The sequence below is a fragment of the Rhinopithecus roxellana genome, chromosome 9, assembly GCF_007565055.1.
Source record: "Rhinopithecus roxellana isolate Shanxi Qingling chromosome 9, ASM756505v1, whole genome shotgun sequence".
In the NCBI taxonomy this organism is placed as follows: Eukaryota; Metazoa; Chordata; class Mammalia; order Primates; family Cercopithecidae; genus Rhinopithecus; species Rhinopithecus roxellana.
Genome location: NC_044557.1, coordinates 28684785 through 28708032, shown reverse-complemented (window position 1 = coordinate 28708032; position 23248 = coordinate 28684785). Strand labels below are relative to the sequence as shown.

The 23248-nt window shown below is 44.2% G+C and overlaps 1 protein-coding gene across 1 annotated transcript; it reads left to right on the top strand.

Annotated features, from left to right (window-relative positions):
- The first annotated feature begins 366 nt into the window (after positions 1-366).
- SDR16C5 (short chain dehydrogenase/reductase family 16C member 5) lies at positions 367-21521 on the top strand. The gene is made up of 7 exons (XM_010362531.2): positions 367-1092; positions 4786-5132; positions 8913-9044; positions 12055-12154; positions 14285-14429; positions 15446-15571; positions 19566-21521. Exons 2-7 carry the CDS (start codon positions 4800-4802, stop codon positions 19657-19659), a joined length of 930 nt encoding a protein of 309 aa, XP_010360833.1. The 5' UTR covers positions 367-1092; positions 4786-4799; the 3' UTR covers positions 19660-21521.
- The last annotated feature ends 1727 nt before the right edge of the window (positions 21522-23248 follow it).

The window sequence follows — 23248 nt, the reverse complement described above, 5'->3', positions numbered from 1 at the left end:
AATGTGCAGTTTCTCTACTCCAGATCTGTCCCAGATATAGGCTGGCTAAGGCTGCTCTTCGACCCCTCACCACTTTTCCTGTCCTACTCAGCCCCGGCATGAATTTCAAACCCAATCTCATCCTGACTCCCCTGTTTTGCAATGTCTTTCAACATCCTATAATTTATTGTCATTTCTGCTCCTCATTGCCCCCAGAAAAGTTCACCCTCTATTATTAGCATCTCAGTGATGTCTTGTGCTTATATTAACTCTTTTACTGATTTATTAACGAATGTTTATCCTTTTTTTTCTTGACAGATATATCATCGCTGTATTTTCTGGATCGCCATACACCCTGATGCTTAATATAATTATCTGGATTGGGTCAGAGTGCCTGGTGACTCTTACTCTATCTTCATTTCTCAGCTTCATTTTGTTAGAACAAATTTCCTCGCCCTCTTCCCCTAGGCCGCCTGTCAGCGCCGCACTCACTCCCGCCCCTGCCTGCACCCCACCCACTTCCTGGGGACTCCCGAGTCCACGCCCACACCCCTTACCTCCAAGGGGCAAGGAAGCTGTTGACTTAGGATCCCATGTGGAGCAATCAGATGCTGCTGGAGAACTCCCCGCACTGCAGGCTCCAGACAAACGACCTGGCCCCTCCCCCGTGGACGCCTACACTGCTCTTTGTTTTCTAACTCCAGAATTCCCAGTCTCGGAGTTGTGCCTTGCAAATACCTGGGAAACTTTTCTAGCTAATGCCTGGGCCCCTCCCAACCCAGAAATTCCCATCTAATACTCTGGGGTGCAGCCTAGGCATTGAAACATTAAGCCTAAGAGAAATCCGACGCTCGCATCCAGTTTCCACCACCGAATTTCCAGCTTCTTAAATCTGCGGGTCCAGAAAAAGAAGATAGGAGTGCGGCCCACGTTGCGTGCTGGGGCTACTGCCGGCCCCACCCCCGGCGCTGCCACGGCCGTCCCGCCCTTGGACTTGGCCTCTGGCAGCACCTGGGTAAACACCTGAACCTCACTGAGTTACAAGCCAGCGACTCGGGTGCCTGGGGCAGACAAGGCCGGCTTCTCCGCGGGCAGCTAAGGAGAGTGTCCTGGGTGAGTTGCCAAGGTCGTCGGTCCTGGGTGCTTTCTCACGGAGGAGGTGGCGCTGGCGGCGGTCGGGCGAGGCGGCCCTTTGGGCTGGTTTCACGCTGGGTCGCGCGCAAAGGGGCGCGGGTCGCCGAGCCGCGGCCGGACCCACCCGCGAGCTGGTGAGAACACAGCTCCTCCCGGGAGCGCACGGCTGCAGCGTCCCTGAAGCCTAGGCTCGCGTGGCTACGGCTAACGCAGACACCCCGCCCCCGGAGGTGAGCTGCCAGCCTCCCTCCCCACCCAGAGCAGAGGGCAGGATGCCTCCATGGACCTTCTTCTGCGGTCCGTTCTGCCCAGGTTCCTTGCTCTCTGCTGCTCAGTGAATCCATCTCTCGGGCCCTACCACCCCCATATCGCCCCTTTCAACCCAAGCTGTGATTGTCAGTCTGTCTGCCCTCCCGTTTCGTCCGGGTGCCCTCACCAGAGCCGACTTGCTGCCGCGCACTGGCCTGGGAAGCCGAGGGCGCCTGTTTGGATTGGGTAGGCCATGAGCTAGAGACACCCAGAAACCTGCCAGATTAAATTGTATATGCTCCGTAACATTCTAGGAAAGTCTGCAGTAAAATGGAACCGTGCATTCACTCTTGTTTGTAAGTATACTATAACCATATTTCATTGGTATAGCCAGGGATTATTAATTCATTTGCTTAACAGGAACACCAGTGGAAGTTCTAGCCATTAATTATTTTGCTGTCATTCTGTTCCTGGCACTGTTCTAGAAAGGCCTCCATGTTATGGCTGTGCCACATTATTATGGGGACTGAGGAGCAGAGGGGGAGACATGTAAGCTGGGAGGTGTTGGAATCCAAACAACTCCTCTTGCACCCCCTCCCCAACCCTGTGCACCCCACAGAGGACTTTGTGCAGGGCAATGCCTTTTTTTTTCTAATTTGTTCAAAGGTCTCACACAAGCTAGTAGTGACCACATAACGCTCCTTAATACTTTACCTATATAAACTGGTTTAATTCTCACAGCTCCTCTGTGTGGTAAGTATTCCTATGTACTATTAGAAACTCTCTTTTTAGAGGAGGAAACTGAGGCACAAGAAGGTAAATCATTTCTACCAAAGTTGTAGGGAAAATCAGTGATGTATCTGGAATTCCAAGCCAAACTTTAATCTGTAGACCTCATTGCTTATGTGGGTACCCAGCAGGCACCCTAAACTTCAACTGGGGAGGGGGGGTAACTCAGGCTGACAAGTTCTTAGAAATCTAGTAAGCATCTGCCAAGACAGTGTTAAAAGATGGACATATTTTAGGTCTTGCATCAAGCCAACATTGAGACAGTGAAACACTGAAATCTAGAATGTTCTGACATTAAGAGCGTTCATGTCACCCAGGTCAATGTTGAGACTTCTGGCCACTGCTGAGGTGCTGGAGCCCTGTGATGGGAGAAGTAGACCTCTGTCCCTCTGTGTGAATTCACATAGTGATATAAAAGGGAGTGTGGTGGTCTGACCAACTACCCTTGGTACGGATTTTCCAAAGTTGACAATGCCCAGGCTGCTGTCCGAGAAGGGTGCCTAGGGTTTCCCATTACTGTGTGCACAGTCTGACCCTCATCCTTGCAGATCCACAGGTACAGGCTCCATGACTGTGTATTTGAAATAAGAGTCCTCTTTCAGGACACCTTCTTTTCCAGTTCTGCAGCACCTGGGAGGCCTGAACAATCTTCTAAAAGTTACTCTGTGAATGTAAATCAGAGCAGAGATCACAGAGAGTTTGAGGTCTATTTCATCAAAGCATGGATGAAAATGTCCTTCATTTGACCAGAAGGTCCATGTTCCTTAGAGCCAGCATTCTTATTCTCTGGACAGCCCTGGACACACAGGTCAAACCTGCCTTACAACAAACTATTTTGTCCCTCTGCCAGGAAAGCTATTGCTCAATATCCCTACCTCCCACCATCATCATTTGGATATCCACTCAAAGGGTCACTTTCCAGCAGACCTCTGTTACTTCCTCCCCCAAGCCCAATCTGAATCAGCTCTCCCATCATTCTCTCTATAGCACCCTGCACTTTTCTTTATAACACTATGGCTTGTAACGATGTATTTGTTTAAAACGTCTCTTCAACTAGATTAGTTGGCTCACCTGCACAGAGATTATGAGAGGCTGTTCATCCCCTCAGCCTCAGTGCCCAGATAGAACCAGCACAGGGTGAATACTCAATAAACAGAACACATGAACCAATCTGGCCCGCACCAGCTAACCAGCACAGGGACCCTGAACAAGTCACGTACATCTTCTCTCAGATCCTCAGTCTCATCTGTACAATAAGCCAGGAACAACAGCCTGGGTCACATCAACTCTTGACATTTCCTAAGGGTGTGACCACGCACCAAGTCCTCCTGTAGATGAATCTATCCACTCTTACTCATTAACCATAACTAGGCTGACTTCAGCCAAACTGTGAAGTGAAGACCTGTTGTTTTTTCATTACTCCCCTCCCGTCTCCTCACACCTGTGCCTTTGTCTGAGCCTCTCAATTAAGCACTCCATTCAGAGAAGGCTCCTACCCCCAGCACAGTATGCCCTCTGCTAAGTATGTCTTCTGTTCTCATCCTGAAGGAAGTAAGACCTTCCCTTCTTTCTCAGCTAGTAGTTAGGAAAGCATTTTATATACTCATTCACACTAAAGTGTGAGTAACTGGTAGCAGGATGTAAGCACTAAGCTCTGGATGAGTTTGTCAAGGGGGGGCCTTTTATTCATTCAGCAGACCTAGTGGGTGCCTTCTTCGTGGGCAGTACTATGAATCTGAGAAATGTGATAACGTCTGTAAAGCACTGACTATAAGTCAGGCATTGTGGTGATACGTGGAACATTCTCATTTCATCTGCAAAAACACCCTATGCCACGGGACCAGTACAGATGAGGATACCAAGGCCCAGTGTTAGGCCAAGAGGCTCCCCTCTGGGGTTTACAGGTAGGCAGAGGCAGTGCAGGGCAGGAGTCCAGGTCTGCCTCCCCTCTGACCTTTAATCACACAGAATGGTAAGTGATGTGGAGTTGGTGGCGTGGGGACCTCAGAGCCTAGGGAAGGGCTGTCTGGTGCTGATCGCAAATCTGTCGGAAAAGGTCTAGAACATCTGGTTACTTCCTGTCAAACGCTTTCTACAAATAAGATTTTACATTTTCCTCTCAAATCTCAGATTTTATACAGTAATGCAAAATTAAAGAACAATAATGCAAATGAGAAAGCACAAACATCGAAGGAGAGAAAAATAAAGTCAGAGAGGTAGTAATTATGTTATAAACATTGTGATGTGGTCAAGACTTTGAACATAAAATCAGCCAACAGGATTCATGATTATTATGAAGAAAGGCTGACTGTGAAGAATAATGAACTTATTCTTTATGTTAAATTTGGGTGTGGTGGTTACAGTTCCTGGTTAACAAACATTTCTGTTGTATACTGCACGTAGCAGTCATGCAAATAATGTGCTGAGCTTAGGGCCAAGTATGAAAGTTGAGTAAATATAGTCCCTGTGGCTTCCTCCTCCCCCTTTCTGAATTCGGAGTCTGCTACCAGGAGAGCTGTTTAAATCACATATCTCAGTTACTTTCACTATTTCAGAAAATAGGAGCTCTGTGGAGTAAACAACTCAGAGGAAATGGACAAATAAGTCTTCACGTGAATCTGTCTTTCTTCATAGGTGTCAGCCAGAACATGTCTTTCAACCTGCAATCATCAAAGAAACTGTTCATTTTCTTAGGAAAATCACTGTTTACTCTTCTGGAGGCTATGATTTTTGCCTTACTCCCAAAGCAACAGAAGAACGTTGCTGGTGAAATAGTCCTCATCACAGGTGCTGGAAGTGGACTCGGAAGGCTCTTAGCCTTGCAGTTTGCCGGACGGGGATCTGTGCTTGTCCTCTGGGATGTCAATAAGGAGGGGAATGAGGAAACATACAAGATGGCTCAGGAAGCTGGGGCCGCAAGAGTGCACGCCTATACTTGCGATTGCAGCCAAAAGGAAGAAGTGTATAGAGTAGCCGATCAGGTAACTCTTGTGTGTTTACTATTATAATTTTTGACATATATCATGTTCTTTTTCCCTTGCCTTTCTCAGTGCCTGTTAGCCTTTCTCCAGTGTCCCTTTAATGTAGACAAGATTATGGGAGAATGGAAATTGGGATTTTTGAATTCTTATTGTATGCAAGACACTATGCTAACTACCATGTATGTATTGTAACCTTATAAAGTAAAACCCATTATTATCCCCATTTCACAAGTAGGGAGACTAAGGCTTAGGGCAGGTATGTAGCTTACCTAAGAAACACAGCTAGTAAGCAGCAAGACTATAGCTGCCACTTGCGTCTATTGACACCTGAGTACTTGCTTCTAACATTACACTGCACTGACCATACCGGCCCCTACTACAGTATAAGTTAATGGAGGGATAGAGGCATCCTTCTTTGAGGATAAAGAAATCAAGATACAGAGACATTAAATAACCTGTCCAGGGTTCACAGACCTGGTGTGTGATAGAGGCAGGATTTGAATCCATAGTCTGTCTGATTTTAAATTTAGGCTGTGTCCACCCCACCTACATTTGAAGTATTACTCTTAAGTAGTCGTAAGACAATCAAAATCTTTTATTAATCCTAAAGACTCAGTTACGTTGTCTTCTTTGGTGTTTATACAGATACACATAAAGCTTTCAGAAAACCAAAGCTCTGACATGAGGATGGTAAGGATTTTCTTACCATCGTAGAGGCACGTGCCCATCCCTCACAAGGAATTTTTTCTTTTCTTTTTTTTTTTTTTTTTTTTTTAGACGGAGTTTCACTCTTGTTGCCCAGGCTGGAGTGCAATGGCGCCATCTCAGCTCACGGCAACCTCTGTCTCCCGGGTTCGAGCGATTCTCCTGCCTCAGCCTCCTGAGTAGCTGGGATTACAGGCATGTGCCATCACGCCCAGCTAATTTTTTTGTGTTTTTAGTAGAGACGTGTTTTCTCCATGTTGGTCAGGCTGTTCTCGAACTCCCAACCTCAGGTGATCACCCACCTCGGCCTCCCAAAGTGCTGGGATTACAGGTGTGAGCCACTGTGCCTGGCCTAAGGATTTTTGTGTCCTCACATTGGCTTAAGTACTTCACTCATCACTCTCCTGGGACACTTTGTGCCTCCCAGAATTGCCCAGCTTATTGAGAAGGGAGGAACCAACCAAACCTGCCGTGAGCAGCCTGACTACATTGTAAAGTTACTCCATAGTTTCTAGGCTCAACCAGGATTTCCTTGCTAAGGTTTGCAAGTCCCTGGCGGGTAAGTTTATGACTTTCAAGTTTGTCTTTACATTTTACCTCTCTGCTACCAGCATCTCCAACCACAGGCTGCCCAGTACAGGCTGGAGATCCACACCTGACAAGTTTGCTCGGCCTACACTGGGCCCACTCTTCCAAGCACAGCTGATCTCACAAATTTAGCTACTTAGAAGTTAAACACCTGGCATGTTGACTTACACTGACTACAATTTATCTGGCCAGCCTTAAGCAATAATTGGTTGATATTCAAACAACGAAGATTGTTAGCTATGGCATAAACTAGTATGAAGCACTCTATAAATAATTACCTCCCTTTCCCTTTCCCCTGTAACGGTGATTTAGTTCTGCCCCAGGTGCTTGACTTCAGAAATAGCCAAACATGTCATTACCAGCTTATTATTCAGGTTTCATCACTGTGAGGTCTTGGAGGGAATTGCTTATGTGCTCCTCTGAATTCAGGGGAAGGAAATTACTCCCCATCTGTATAAACCCACCATTTCCACTTTTTATTCTGGATAGAAGGGAAAGTACCAGAGAATTTTTTTTTTTTTTTTTTTTTTTTTTTTTTTTTTTTTTTTTTTTGAGATGGAGTCTTGCTCTGTCGCCAGGCTGGAGTGCAGTGGCACGATCTCGGCTCACTGCAACCTCCGCCTCCCAGGTTCAAGCGATTCTCCTGCCTCAGCCTCCCGAGTAGCTAGGACTATAGGCACGTGCCACCACACCCAGCTAATTTTTGTATTTTTAGTGGAGACAGGGTTTCACCATGTTGGCCAGGATGGTCTCCATCTCTTGACCTCATGATCCGCCCGCCTCAGCCTCCCAAAGTGCTGGGATTACAGGCGTGAGTTACCGTGCGCGGCCAATACCAGAGAATTTTTAAGAAGTAGCCCATAGACAAGCAATCAAAGAGAAAGCTTTCAGAGTGATATGACAGCGTTTTGTCTCTGCTGAGTCTCCGATAACTTTGAAAGCTTGTATCCCTAGGCCATAGCTTAGCCTTGAGTTCAGGAGTCCATCCTTGGAAAGAAGAAAACCAGCCAGTTGATGAAAACAGGACAGGCAGATTCTAATCTGTGCTGTGTGTTTAAAATATATACAGTCATGCACCATATAATGACATTTTGGTCAATGATAGACCATAAACAAAATGGTGGTCCCACATTATGGGACAGATTATTACAGTATTTTTACTGTCCCAATGTTCTATGTTTAGATACACAAATACTTACCAATGTGTTAACAGTTGCCTGCAGTGTTCAGTGTAGTAACACACTGTACAGGTAGGTAGCCTAGGAGCAATGGCTACCTTAGCATATGGCCTAAGATGTGTAGTAGGCACACATCTAGGTTTATTAAGTATGCTCTGTGATCTTCACACAGCAACCAAGTCACCTAACAATGCACTTCTCAGAATGTATCTCCATTGTTAAGTGATTTATGACTGTATTTTCTTTTTTCCTCCATTTACTCCCTGACCCAGCCCCTTCTTCATTTGTGCGAAGTCTTGATCTATACCACATTTGGCTATAATGAAGCTATTCTTATGTCCCATCACATTGATTAAAATGAAATGCCACATACAGAGCACAGAACAAAGTTACTAACCACTGAGTAGAAGAACAGCTGTAACTGTAAATAGAAAGTAGCATTTCGACAATGGACTCATTTTAAGAAAAGAAAAACAGGAAAAGCACATCAAAACTTGATCTCTGGAGGCTGGGCACGGTGGCTCACACCTGTAATCCCAGCACTTTGGGAGGCCAAGGCGGGTGGATCACAAGGTCAGGAGATTGAGACCATCCTGGCTAACACAGTGAAAACCCGTTCTCTACTAAAAATACAAAAACAAAATTAGCCGAGTGTGGTGGCGGGCACCTGTAGTCCCAGCTACTTGGCAGGCTGAGGCAGGAGAATGGTGTGAACCCAGGAGGCGGAGTTTGCAGTGAGCTGAGATCGGGCCACTGCACTCCAGCCTGGGCGACAGAGGGAGACTCCATCTCAAAAAAAAAAAAAAAAAAAAAAAAAAAAAAAAAAAAAAACTTGATCTCTGGTGCACTGTAGACTCAGCAATGGAAATAAACCAAACTGTATTTATTCATTTTAGACGCAGTCTCGCTCTGTCACCCAGGCTGGAGTGCAGTGGTGTGATCTTGGCTTACTACAACCTCTACCTCCCTGGTTTAAGCAATTCTCCTGCCTCAGCCTCCCGAGTAGCTGGGACCAGAGGCACGCACCACCATGCCTGGCTAATTTTTGTAATTTTAGTAGAGACAGGATTTTGCCATGTTGGCCAGGCTGTTCTCAAACTCCTGTTCTCAAGTCACCCACCTGCCTCGGCCTGCCAGAGTGCTGGGGTTACAGGTGTGAGCCACTGCGCCTGGCCCCAGGCTGTATTTTTAGAGTGCATAAACTCAGTATGAATTAACCAGGATAAAAAAAACATAAAACTGTGGGAAAATAAAACCTAGATCATATAAGGAATTACTACAATGGTGATGTTGCTCTTATTCTTTTCAGGTTAAAAAAGAAGTCGGCGATGTTTCCATCCTAATCAACAATGCCGGAATCGTAACAGGCAAAAATTTCCTTGACTGTCCAGATGAGCTTATGGAAAAGTCATTTGATGTGAATTTCAAAGCACATTTATGGGTAATAATTGTTTCTTCTCATAATAAATGTAAAGTTACTCTGGCATTTAGAAGTACTTTCCTCTTGCTCTTTTACAATGTTGTTAGCCTCTAAGTAAAGCAGAGACTTCTCAATTTTGGACTTGTCCTGGTCTACGCAGTTGTCCTCTTCTGATGCCACTTAATCTATAGTCCCCAGGACCTCTGCTCAGGGAATTCTACAAGGACAGAACTGTCCTCATGGTCCTGCTACCATGTATTGATTAGCTGCAAATGTTAGGGAATACTCCAGGTGGCTCACATATTTTCCTTAAAACACCTTGGTAAGATAAGGGATCATAGAACTTAAAAGATTTGCTCCAGGTTACTAAACTTTAGTTTAGCGGGTAACTAAACTTAGACAGGACCAGGGTAGCATTGTAATTTGCCTAAGCTGGGACACTTTTGGAAGTGAAATTCAGCATTATTAATGAGCAAGTGTTAATCAGGTCTGTTATGGGCAAACCAAAACCTACAGTCAACTTGGTTAGTACCCAACCAGAGAAATTAGAGGTTCCACTGGTAACCCGGGTTACCACCTGCTACCAGCACTAAAAGCACAGTCCTGACTTCTAAAGCTACCCACTCAATTCCAGAAGTTGCATTTTTCTGGCCTGTGCTGAAACCAGCCATCTCAGACCTCCCCACACTATGCATGCACCCTCTTGCTGCCTCTCCCAGCTTTTATTAAAAGTTTACTTTTATTTTACTTTATCATTTTATTTTAATTTTTTGAGAGAGTTTCATTCTGTCTCCCAGGCTGAAGTGCAGTGGTGCTATCTCAGCCTCACTGTAACCTCCGCCTCCTGGATTCAAGCGATTCTCGTGCCTCAGCCACCTGAGTAACTGGGATTACAGGTGCGTGCCACCACACCCAACTAATTTTTTGTGTTTTTAGTAGAGACAGGGTTTTGCCATGTTGGCCAGGCTGGTCTTGAACTCCTGGCCTCAAGTGTTCCATCTGCCTCGCCTCCCACAGTACTGGAATTACAGGACTTTTGACCTGTTTGGTTGCAGCCCTGCTCATAGCTCATCATTCCTGGGCAAGGCTGTCTCCTGGGAGTCTTTGCTGGAGATTTCTGAGCTCCTCCACTTTTCTGCCCAACTCTTCTTTAGCAGCCTTCAAATGTAGTTTGGAATTTGAAGATTTTCTGTCCCCGATTTCCACCAAAAATGTAGTGGTGCTGGTGCTATTCTTGGTGTTTTGTAAAGTTTTCAGGAGAAAAATGGAAAGATTCAGAGTTTAGTGGCTACCACGTTCCTACAGGAGCTACTGCAAATGATTTATCTTGTCCCAATTGTCCCTCTCTTTGGTGCTTGCTTATACTCATATATAGTTGGAATGAAAATAAGGACCATGGTCCCTGGAAGTCTCCACTCCCATGGCTTTTGTGTCCTTTTTTTTTTTTTTTTTTTTTTTTTGAGATAGAGTCTCACTCTGCTGCCAGACTGGAGTGCAGCGGCACAATCTCAGCTCACTGCAATCTCCACCTCCCGGGTTCAAGCAATTCTTCTACCTCAGCCTCCCAAGTATCTGGGACTACAGGCACACACCACCATGCCCAGCTAATTTTTGTATTTTTAGTAGAGACAGGGTTTCGCCATGTTGGCCAGGCTGATCTCAATCTCTTGATCTTGTGGTCCTCCCACCTCGGCCTCCCAAGATGCTGGGATTACAGATGTGAGCCACTGCACTCGGCCTGACTCTGTGTTCTTTTCCTACCTCTCTGTTTTTCCCCAGGTGCCTTCATGTTCTCTCTCTCTCTCTCTCTGCCCCCACTCTCTCTTTCTCTCTTTCTTCTTCTCCTTCTACCTTCCTTCCTCCTCCTCCTCCTTCTTCTTTTTCCTCTTCTCCTTCTTCTTCTCCCTCCTCCCTCCTCCTTCCTCCTCCTTCTTCTTTCTCCTTCTTCTTCCTCCGACTCCGACTCCTCCTCTACTTCCTCTTTTTCTTCCTCCTCCTCCTCCTCCAATGCTGGTGTTTCCCTGGCTCCTACCACTCCTCATGTCCTCTCACTCCCTTTACTTCTTCTGGGCAAGTTCATGTACATTCTTTAAGCATCTGCACGTTGCCAGGCACAAAGACAGTGACTCAATTGCTAGAGTGTCCGAGAGCTACCTGAAGGCTGGGCTCTCAAAGGCAGTATGCCTACTGAGAAGTGTCCCAACTCATGGCAGACCCTGGATTGTTTGCTGCACTGCTTCCTTTTGCTTTGTTTTGATTTCCCACCTCTCTCTACCTGTTAGTTTCTCTCTAAGACTTATTGCAATGCAGGCAAACAAGTAAGGTTTGGCCTTTGTAAGAGATCCCTTTTCTCACCTCCATGTCTTTGGATGTGATTAGTTACTCCTTTGTTGCAGAAGATGTCTTCTTCAAAAGCTCATTTCTGTCTCCTTTACGTTCTTTCTCCAGGCCCCCAATCAATGGTGAAGGTGTTGGATAGTATATAGATGTGCCCTCTTTCTAATAGATATTCTGTTTTATGAAATGGAACAAGAATAAGAAACTTATTTTAAAGAGTAGAGATGAGTTTAAAACAAAGTGCTCTTTTAAAATTGAAGTCGACAACCAGATGTCCTGTGAACAATGTTCAGGGAAAATTTGAAACTCAAAAATCAAGCTAAGGAGAGAGAAGGCAATCTAAATCTAAAGCATCATGTTTGTGAGGTTTGGGGTTGTGGCTGCCACAACAAAGATTTTCCCATACTCCTTCAATTCTTGTCTTAATATTGTGTTGTTAAAAGTCAAATATGAGCAAAAACGTAAGTCCGAGTAAACTATTTTAATAATACTGGAATTGCCATAAAAAATTGATCTAAGAGGTTAAATAAGTTAAAATGATTGCTTTCCAGATGTTTAAGTTTTTATATCCCCATACCTTCAGATATTTTATGGGCTGAAAAGAAAGATTTTTTGATCACAACGAGTATATAAATATCTGATAAAATTATACAATGTGGCATTAAACACTAAAAGTTTTCCTTTGTCTTCTTAGACTTATAAAGCCTTTCTACCTGCTATGATTGCTAATGACCATGGACATTTGGTTTGCATTTCAAGTTCAGCTGGATTAGTTGGAGTAAATGGGCTGGCAGGTAAGAAAAACGTAGCCATTTACAATTGCAAAATTCCCTATAACTTTAACTTGCATAATAGCTCTGAATAATTAGCACTGACTTGATGTCCTAGTGATAAAGAATAATAAGCTAAAAAGTATAGTCAATAAGTGGTTGATAACTTGATCGTGTAGCAAAACAGCGCATCAGATAGACTTACGTGAAATTGGACTGTGCCCTTTGGAATCATTAGGTCTTATGCAGTCCCCTTTGTTTAAAAGAGAGAGAGGCCTCACTGATAATTTTTTTGCACAAGTGATCAACATAACAACTGTCCCCCAAACTTCACACTGACACTGTCACAGGATGGTAAGGAGGATGACCCTGTCTTCTCCTGAAGTTTCCCCTAAGTGATCTCCCCACTGCTGTGAGTTTGGATCAAGTTTCTTCACCTCAAGAAACCTAAAGTTAACTGCTTTGTTTTTCCACTGGTTGAAGACCTGCAGGAAGTGGTGGGCATTTTCATCTCCCTTGCAACAGCCAACTGACTTGACAGTAGCAGTGGGGAGGAGACAAAGAGATCCTTTGAGAGCCTCAACCAAGGAGGCCCAACTTGGGAGCTGGCTCTAGAAGGAACAGAAACCTTGACCTAACCTACCATGGCATCCCCTAGAGCAAATGTCCCACGTCCTGGCTTACAAGGGTTGCTAAAACTCATCCAACAGAACTGTAGCAGCAACATTCGGGTAACAGATAAGCCACTTTGCCAGTTCGGTGGTTCCTAATGCTTTGAAGCAAAGTGGCATAGTTCAAGATTCACAAAACCAGTCTTAGCTCAGTATGTCCATCACATGAATAGGTTTTTCAGTACCACCAGTCACCCTAAATATCACCAATCTATCCTCCTTATGTCCCAGGACTTCCCTTCCTCTCTCCTTCTTAGAACTTATCAGGTATTATTCTTACCTCTCTCTTATATATCTGTTAAGTCACGGGCCTTTGAAATCATTCAGGTATATTTACAGCTCCTTATCAATCCTTTTCAGACAGAATATTCCTGTCTTCAGATACAGGACTCTCCCACCCGCAGCTCTTCTTAGAAACAAGTGTAAGCCTTTTGTATTTCCCATCGTGTGAGTCTTTACTCCCCTGCATCAGAACCACCAGGGATGCCAGTTTAGCATGCAGATTCCTTGGGTCACGGGCCATATCTTCTCATCAGAATCTCAGGGGTCAAGGGACTCAGCTGCATTTATACCTGATGATTTCAATTACCCTAGAAGCTGCTCTGGACTCCTCCTCCCCCTTCCTAGTCTCTAGCCTCTGATCCACTGTCTGGACAGCACTGGGGCTGGACAACCCAATGCCTGGCACTTATAAACTGGCTCTTGCCAGTTGCAGTAGCTGCACCGTAACATAGCAAGTTTAAATATGCCTCCTCTGAATGTGTGGGGCAAAGGAAAGTGTTAATGCACCTCAACGCCATTTCTTCGCCAAACATTTTCACTTAAGTCAATTGAATAGTCAGATGTTTTGTTAAAACAAGTATGATTAAAGACAAAAAGTTCAAAATGGACACAAGTGCCACTTTCCATTCCTCCCTCTGCCCCCACCCTGCATTTTCAAGGTATTGAAGAGGTGGAGGTTGAAGCTACCAAGCCCTTTGTTTTGTTTGTTGTTGTTGTTTTTCTGGAAGTGAAGGAAAGAGTTATAGTTGGAAGAAAACTTGATCTGAGAATCACAACCCATGCTGGCCTCTCTTGCCTAGATTCCTATATCAGTTAGTGTTTTGTTTCTTCTTTTGAATGTCTTCATGCCCCAATGGGATTGCAATGTTTTGAGACAGGGCCCCATGTAAGAACTAGCACAGGGGCTCACAATGCATTGACTTGCTAATAAAGTCCAGCAGTGTGACCTGAGGCAGGATCTCTGCAGCCCTTCTTGTGCTGGGCCTCAGTTGATCATTGTCAACTGACCCTGATCTTCAGTTAACCATGTCCCTTCCCACTCCCTACTCACTTCTTCCAGTGGGAGTAGACCAAGATTACACAAAGGAGAACTCTGAAATTGTTTTCTTATTTTCTGCTGCTGTTAGCGTTACGGGTAGACCTTAAGGTAATGGCATTTTAAAACTTTGGAATATACATGATCATGCTTTGTCTTTTGCAGATTATTGTGCAAGTAAATTTGCAGCCTTTGGGCTTGCTGAATCTGTATTTGTAGAAACATTTGTCCAAAATCAAAAGGGGATCAAAACCACAATTGTGTGCCCCTTTTTTATAAAAACTGGAATGTTTGAAGGTTGTACTACAGCGTAAGTATACCCTTTAATTTCACAGAAGCTACACTCTTAAAAATGATTTGCTATCTATTTTATTTTGTTCTGTTTTTTAAAGTTGTTTAAAATATATTGTTCTGGGATTCAGTATGATTTATAAATGGTCTTAGAATTCTGAGGTCTTTCTTAGTATGCGTTTGTGTGAAGGATACCAAGTTGAATGGGAATGGTTTATCAAGGCAGTGAGTGTCTCTCTGATAGCCCCCCAGGCCCTGCATCTGCTCCTCCATCTCCTAGGCTCTCCTGTCCACATCCCCTTCCTGCCGTACAATCCCATTATGCCCCCTCTCTGATTCCAGGAGGACTGGCAATCATTGGAGAGACACTATCTTGGTCATACAAAAGGAGTTGCTATAATGAACTATCATACACTAGGTGGCTTAAATAAGAAAAATGCCTTTCTCACAGTTCTGGAGGCTAGAAGTCCAAGACTAAGGTGCTGATAGGCTCTTCTCAGACAGGCACTAATCCCATTCATGAGGGCTCCACAATGGTGACCTAGCTACACCTCAAAGGCCCCACCTCCAAATGCCATCACATTGGGAGTTTAGGCTTCAACATGTGAGTTTTGTGGGGGACACAAATACCCAGGCCATAGCAGTCACAGACGCCCAATTCTGTATCTCATGGAGACTACAGGCAATGTGTTTTCAACAGCTTGCCTTACAAATATTTGGAATATTTGTTTAATATGATTTCACATATATGTATATTGTAATATCAGTGTGTTAATGAGAATCACTTTTCATTTCATATTTTAGTTATGTTACTACTGATTGACACATTTTAGTTATGTTACTACTGATTGACACTACTGCATTGACACATTGACAATAAAGGAGTAAATATAAAAATAAATGAAATTTGAAAGGGAAAGAAAAAAGTGATAACGTCTTAAAACCTTTTATCCCTAATTTGAAAAATTATCTTTATTTGTAAATTTGGCCTTTGGGTTTTTTTTTTTTTTTAACTGTTGTCATTTTATATTCTAGCTGTCCTTCTCTGTTGCCAATTCTGGAACCAGAATATGCCGCAGAAAAAATAGTAGAAGCTATTCTACAAGAAAAAATGTACTTCTATATGCCAAAGTTTATATACTTCCTGATGTTTCTTAAAAGGTAATTACATTAGCTTCTATTACTTCCCTAACATGCCAATCTACAGTTTACTCCAAATCCCACCAGGAGAAGCCACTTTAAAAATACCTGATAAATTAAAATTCATTCATTTAATTTTGTTAAGTCCTGTTAATTCTATCATTGTGACCATTGCTGACACAATACCAAATTTACATAGTTGCAGTGCCCCCTATGAGTCAAGAAAATGGGGTCTAACCCTTCCTGCCACCTTAGTATCGAATTATTCTGAAAAAGAAGTGGATGTACTGGCAGATAGAAAGATTGAAATGATCATTTTTAGGAGAGATTTTCTTGTGCTCATGATAAAATAATCCTGTTGGAATAGATATTGTATCCATGCCTCCTCAGGTACAGGGCCCCAAAGTCAAGGCCAGACAGTAAGCCAAGTGCTACAGAAATGTGTGGTATGGGTACGATTAGTAATACATAATAAATTCGAACTCTTAGGATGATTAAAGAATTTGAGGGAAAAAATGTAAAACCACCTCTTAAAAGCACAAGAAAGGGCTGGGAGCAGCGGCTCACATTTGTAATCCCAGCACTTTGGGAGTCCAAGGTGAGAGGATTGTTTGAGGTCAGGAGTTCGAGACTAGCCTGGGAAACAAAGCAAGAACCTATCTCTACAAAAATAACAAATAAGCCAGGCAATGGTAGTGCAAGCCTGTAGTCCCAGCTACTTAGGAGCCTGAGTCAGGAGGATTGGTTGAGCCCAGGAGTTTGAGGCTGGTACACACCTATAGTCCCAGCTAGTCAGGAGGCTGAGGCAGGAGGATTGCTTGAACCCAGGGCTTTGAGGCTGCAGTAAGCCACGATCAGACCACTGCACTCCATCTTGGCAACAGAGTGAGACTCTGTCTCTTAAAAAATAAAAAAGTACACGGTGACGCATGCCTGTAATCCCAGCTACTCCGGAGGCTGAGGCAGGAGAATCGCTTGAAACGGGAAGGCAGAGGTTGCAGTTAGCTGAGATCACGCTGTTGCCCTCCAGCTTGGGCAACAAGAGTGAAAACTCCATGTCAAAAAAAAAAAAAAACAGTAGAAAAAGCATTCTTGTGCACCCTTCCCTGCTCTCCATGGAGTTTCAGTGCTGAAATTGATAGGTACTGAATGAGCATTTGACCGGGTTACAAGGATAGTGGTGCGCTGCTAATTCCTGTTACCTCAATTCATTTTCTAGACTGTAACAGGTCATCTAGTTAAATCTTTCCTCACTGGGCTTTCTGCTCTGTGAGGAAGCACCTTGAGTTGAAATCTGCCTCGTTTGAACTTCACCTCATTGGTTTGTGCTTCTCCCTCAGCTCCATGTGCAATTCCATCAGTCTTGCCAATGACAATTCCTAGTTATTTGAAGATAGATATTATACCTCACATCCACTACATGGCCAGCAGCCATTGCCCATCCAGTGTACAGAAATTTCTTTTCTTATTAGCTAATTATCTCTACTTTGTGCAATGGACCAAATGTCATTCTTGCATCCTATCATTTCTCCAGGCTTCATCTGGCACAGGAGGGGTCAGAATGCCTGACTGAGGCTCTGTGGGACAGAGCAAAGGATCCTTGATAAGCAATTAGAAATCCAGGCTTATGATCCCACTATTTACTAAGCCTGTGACTCTGAGTATGCCCTTTATTCTCCAGGTTTTGGCTTCTTCATTTGCAATGTAGAGACAATGTTTGTCATAGCTTGTAGATTCATGTAATGCACTGTTTATTGGGCAGGGTGTGCATTCACAACACATTAAGTTCTTTTGCTTAATAGATAGCAGATTATAGTATAGTAATGCCAATGGTAAGAACATGGAACTTAATTTTTCTACTTTGAATAACTGTGGAGATTATGTTTAGTTTTATGACATACTAGTTATGGGACATGTTTTGAGAGAGGATTAGACAGCTGCTGAGTAAGCCAAAGGCAAGGTGAAGAAACTCAGTAAAGGCAGTCACATCAAACACTCCACCAAACATTCATTCAGCAAACATTCAGAGAGTGCTGTGTGTGTCATGAATTACCCACTATCGAAGGATCTGCGCTCCGGGTTACAACAAAGAACAAGACAAACAGTGGTCCCTGCCCATGTGGAAATCACTTCCTGTGGGGTGAGGGAACAGAAAAGAAACAAACAAAAAAAAAAAGTAAAGTAAAAGAAAAGACCATAAGTGCTCTAAAGAAATATAAAGCAGGAAAGGGAAAAAAGGAAATCCCACAGTGGGAGGTAGATGGGTGCAAGTTGAGTTTTACTTTTTTTTCTTTTCTTTTTTTTTTTTTTTTGAGATGGAGTTTCACTCATCACCCAGGCTGGAGTCCAATGGCGCGATCTTGGCTCACTGCAACCCCCACCTTCCCGAGTTCAAGTGATTCTCCTGTCTCAGCCTCCTGAGTAGCTGGGATTACAGGTGTCTGCCACCATGCCTGGCTAATTTCTGTATTTTTAGTAGAGTCGGGGCATCACCACATTGGCCAGGCTGGTCTCAAACTCCAAGTGCTGGGATTACAAGCGCGAGCCACCGTGCCTGGCCAAGATTTATGTTTTTTTTTAAATTTTACTTATTTAATTTTTTTTGGAGACAAAGTCTTGTTCTGTCACCCAGGCTAGAGTGCAGTGGTGTGATCATAGCCCACAGCAGCCTCAAACTCCCAGGCGCAAGTCATCCTCCCACCTCAGCCTCCCAAATAGCTGGGACTATAGTTGTGCACCATTATGCGCAGCTAATTTATTTTTATTTTTTTAGAGATGGGGTCTTGCTATATTGCCCAGGCTGGTCTCAAATTCCTGGCTTCAAGCAATCCTCCCACCTCAGCCTACCAAGGCGTTGGGATTACAAGCATAAGCCACCACATCTCGGCGAGATTTAATTTCTTTTTTCTTTTGAGACAGACTTCTGCTGTGTTGCCCAGGCCAGAGTGCAGTGGCATGATCATGCCTCACTGCAACCCCCCACCTCCCGGTTTCAAGCAATTCTCCTGCCTCAGCCTCTTGAGTAGCTAGGATTACAGGCATGTGCCACCACGCCTGGCTAATTTTTGTGTTTCTAGTAGAGACAGGGTTTCGTCATGTTGGCCAGGCTGGTTTCAAACTCCTGACGTGATCTGCCCGCCTCGGCTTCCCAAAGTGCTGGGATTATGGGCATGAGCCACCACGCCCAGCCTGTGAGATTTAATTTTAAGAGTGGTGTTTAATGGGTGGGGGGAGTCTCATAAAGAAGGTAGTATTTGACCAGAGACTTGAAACTGTGGAGGGGATGAACCACTTGGAGATCTTGGGGTGCCCAAACAGGGGAACAAGGAGCATGGGGTCCTTTCCTTTACTCCCCACCTTAGGATGAGTCTCAGGTTTCCTTTGCCTGCTTTGTTTCCTTGCTCTGCAGTATTGAGTGCTAAGGCCAGTGGAGCAGAGTGCTCTGTTGGGATGATGATCATGCATATATATGGCTTTGCAGAGGGGCAGACGGGGATGGAGAAAATGAACAGTGTTAGTTGAGTCTTGCCCAAGGTTTGAGGAGTTATTGCATCTCATCCTCATAGTAGTCCCAGAAAGGCAGATTGATGACCTCATTTTACAGCTGAGGAAATTGAGGTCTGTGAGCTGAGTCAGTTGCCTAAGGTGGCATTGCAAATGACAGAGCTAGGATTCCAGCCAGGCTCATCTGCCCCCAAAGCCCATGCCTACACCACAACACTTCACTGCTTCCTCTGTGTCATTGTACAGTGGAGTGATGCTTTGGAAACCGAAATGAGAAGTGAATTGAATAACTTAAGTAAAGCCACAAAACCTGTCAAGGCCCTGGGCAAGTGTCCTCTGATATAGTGAAGAAGGCCCAGTGACCCTGAGGCAGGTAGCAGTCAGGCTGCATAGTGTGTGCATGACTGAATGACTGCATCTGCCGCAAGAGGTGACACTGCTTTTCAGTAGAGGTGGTAAAGAGGCTTTCATGAATGATAATCACGAAAGTTTATTCTTGTGTTCTCTTTAGCTTTTTGCCCCTCAAGACAGCACTGCTTATAGGTGACTATCTTGACATCTTTCATGCAATGGATGGCTTTCTTGAACGAAAGAAGAAGCTCTAAAGACCAACTCTATGGCTGAGGTCATCTGATACACAATGTTACATAATGTGTACTTCAATGAAGAAAAGTATTTTTGTCTGACAGTGGAATGTAGCTGGAGACCAAAAGTACCACTCCTGTTCTGTTATCTGGACTAGAATTTTCAACCAATGCATTTGAAAATAATGTTGCTATCACCTATTAGGTTGAGTTTTGGTTTTTTCTTTTGCTATTTGTTTTCCAAAAATAAAGACAGCCCATTTTTGTCATTTCCATTTGCCACAGATGTAAGAAAGTGATAAGCCATGGCCACATGCTGCCCTGAGCTTTTTGGTGGTTGGGGAGGTGGCTCAAATGGAGCCGGTGGCTGTGGTTAACCTGCATTGGGGAGCAGGGCTGAGGGGTGAAGAGGACATGTGGGTATCCAGTCAGAATGCCCTCTCTCCAGAGGACACACAGCTCTGGATTCCCACCTCCTTGCTCTCCGCTCTGGCCTTTTTGAACCTATACCACCTAATGTAGAAAAGCCCCGCCTCAAATGCCCTTCTTTCCGAAACAGCTACACAAATACTTATTTCTGAATGCCCTCCTGGATACGCAGACTGAGTGCCAGTCTGGCTAAAGGCCCATCCAGCACCATTGTCCCCAAGAGCCTTACTGGGCATTCCCTGAACCCCCCTCAGAGGCGGTGATCCTAGACCAAACTCTTAAATAGAATCACTTTTGTTTCCTAGAAGAGATCAAAGAGTGGTTGCTTCTTATTTTGAAGATGAAATTCTACCAAGTTAGGTTTTTTGCTATCTGTTGATCCAAAAAATATATTCGTGCAATTAATTTTAAGTGTTTAACTTAGTATTTCAAGTTGGGATTCAGGTTGAGGCATTTTCCTGCAGAATGGGCAATTTTATGCATTTACATTCATCAGTGCTGCCCTCACTTCGGATCTATTGTATTCTTACAGTTTAATCAACTGGCAAAGTGCTTTCATGCCTTGGAGATTAACTACAAAAGCAAGATTAAGAAAAATATGTTAATTACCATATCCCTGGAACTCCTTCTCAGGCTGGCGGGGGCAGCCTTGCAAGAGAAACAGCAGCCTTTGTCTCTTCCCTCTTGTGGGGAGCAAGGAAGGGATGAGCGGTACCTTGGGAGACCCTGTAAAAGTCTAAAGAATTGAGAATTTGACTATCTTGGGGGTAAAATGCTGTCATAGGGGCAGTGATCTCAGGGACTGTAAACTCTGGAATCCACTGTGGTCTGATTTACCTTGAGTGGCCTCCACAAACATGACAGCCCTGTCCTGTATTTCCTTTCCATTCAGAAAGCCTTAAAAAAAAAAAAAAAAAAAAACTTGTTTTATGATAATACTATAACAATCATAACTCAACATTTACTGTGTCTGGCAGCAAATTAAGTATTTGACAAACGTTATTTCATTAAACAAGACTGTCAATCATTACTCAAAGAATGATGAAGGTATTTGGTGTATGCCAAAGAATAAAGGCGTTTTATTTCACAGAGTGACATCTTACTCCACTGTAGATGTGTACTGAGAGGATAACAAAGGCCCTCTTAGAGTCACCCACCGACGTTCCAAATCCTTGGTTAACAAGGTTAATTAAGAAAGAAGCACAATATTGCTGTAATATTACAATTCCAGAAGCGTATCTTCTAGGGTCCTGTCTATTTAGTTGAAGAATAAAGCTCAGACTCTTCGAGGATTCAGTACAACAAAGGTCTGGGAGCACTGCAGGCATCCCCCACATCATAACATCATTAATAGCAATTATTTCTAATTGGAGTGCATCTTGGCTGGACTGTGACAAAGCCCTGAAATTCAATTGTGGTTTTACAATACCCATAAAATTGTCTAAACAAATTCAGATTTACTTGAGACACTTCTATGAGAAGAGACCACATGTAAATTAGAGGATTCTAGAGGCCACTAAATAACAAGGTGATTTAATGCCCTGGGGAGCGAGGAGTGCTCTCAGCATGTGTGTCATGCCCGTTTCCATCCGATATTTAGTCCTAATGAAGCCATGACCAAGAGCGCAACACCTAAGCAATCCTGAGGAAACGGAGGGACACAGGGCCAGGGCTGTGCCCCATGCCTGGGCATTCTGCCCTGCAGGGCGCATCTTCCAGCATCTTGTACTCACTGAGCTGCTCCAAAGCAGAGAAGAATTCTTGGTGTAAGAAGGAATTTGACTGGGTAAAAATGTGTGCCACACACTGTGTGTGTATGTGTGGTTTTACATTGTGATGCTGTCTTAGTCCACTGGCTGTGTGTGTGTGTGTGTGTGTGTGTGTATGTGGTTTTACATTGTGATGCTTAGTCCACTGGGGTGTGTGTGTGTGTGTGTGTGTGTGTGTGTGTGTGTGTGTGTGTGTGGTTTTACATTGTGATGCTGTCTTGGGCCACTGGAGCCACCATAACAAAATGCCACAAATTGGGTACTTTAAACAACAGAAATTTAATTCTCATAATTCTGGAAGCTGGGAGTCCAAGATCAAGGTGGCAGCTGATTCATTTTCTGGTGAGGGCTCTCTTGCTGGCTTGTGGAGAGAGAGAGAGGGTGGGAGGGAAGGAGGGAAGGGGAAGGGAGAGGAGGGGAAGGGAGGGGAGGGGAGGGGAAGGGAGAGGAGGGCAGGGGAAGGGAGGGGAGGGCAAGGGTGGGGGAGCTATTTCTTCTTCTTCTAAGGACACCAGTTCCATCATAAGGGCTCTACTTTCTTGACCTCATCTAACCCTAATTACCTCCCAAATTCCCATATCATTCCTCATAAATTTTGGGGGAACACAGACATGCAGTCCATAACAGATGCCAAGATAGAAAAAGAAACCAGACCACAAATGACATTTATACTCCTTAGAGTCCTCACGCTGAGATGGTCACAGTTCATCAGATGAAATCATTTAAAATCTTGGAGGCAGAGTGAATTGAGAATGCCTGAAAGAAACTAATTCCAACCTCCAAGAGTCAGCACTTGAGAAAAACATGACTGAGAATCTGGGCCACCAGACAAAAACTGTTGTGAAGCCAGAAGTCCTGTGCAGAGCAGCTCTGGGATGAACATGTCTGGTACTAGGCACCCTCAACATTCCAGGTTCATGAACCAGGTTGGACTGGGAGCAGGGCTCACGCATGTAATTCCAGCTCTTTGGGAGGCCAAGGCAGGAGGATAGCTTGAGGCCAGGAATTCAAGACCAGCCTGGGCAACATAGCAAGACCCTGTCTCTACAAAAAAATTTAAAGATTAGCCAGATGTGGTGGTGCACACTTGTAGTCAGAATTCATCACATGACTAAAGCAGCCCTCAAAGCATGCTGAGAAATATGGTATTGATTTTGCACCACCCTGAGCCACCTAAACATAGGGGCTATAGTAATAGGGGTCCTATTACTATGGGAAAAGGTAAGAAAAGATAAGATCCAGATGTTGGATGTTAACTTACAGTTTCTGCCACAGTCTTTCACATATATTTATGTATTCTCTTCTAATCAGATAGAACCCACAGACCCTCTCCACTGTAAAGATCTGCCCAGTCACTGCAGGTCACCAGAAGTCAAGAACCTAGGGGCTAGGCAGCACCCTCTATCAGATCC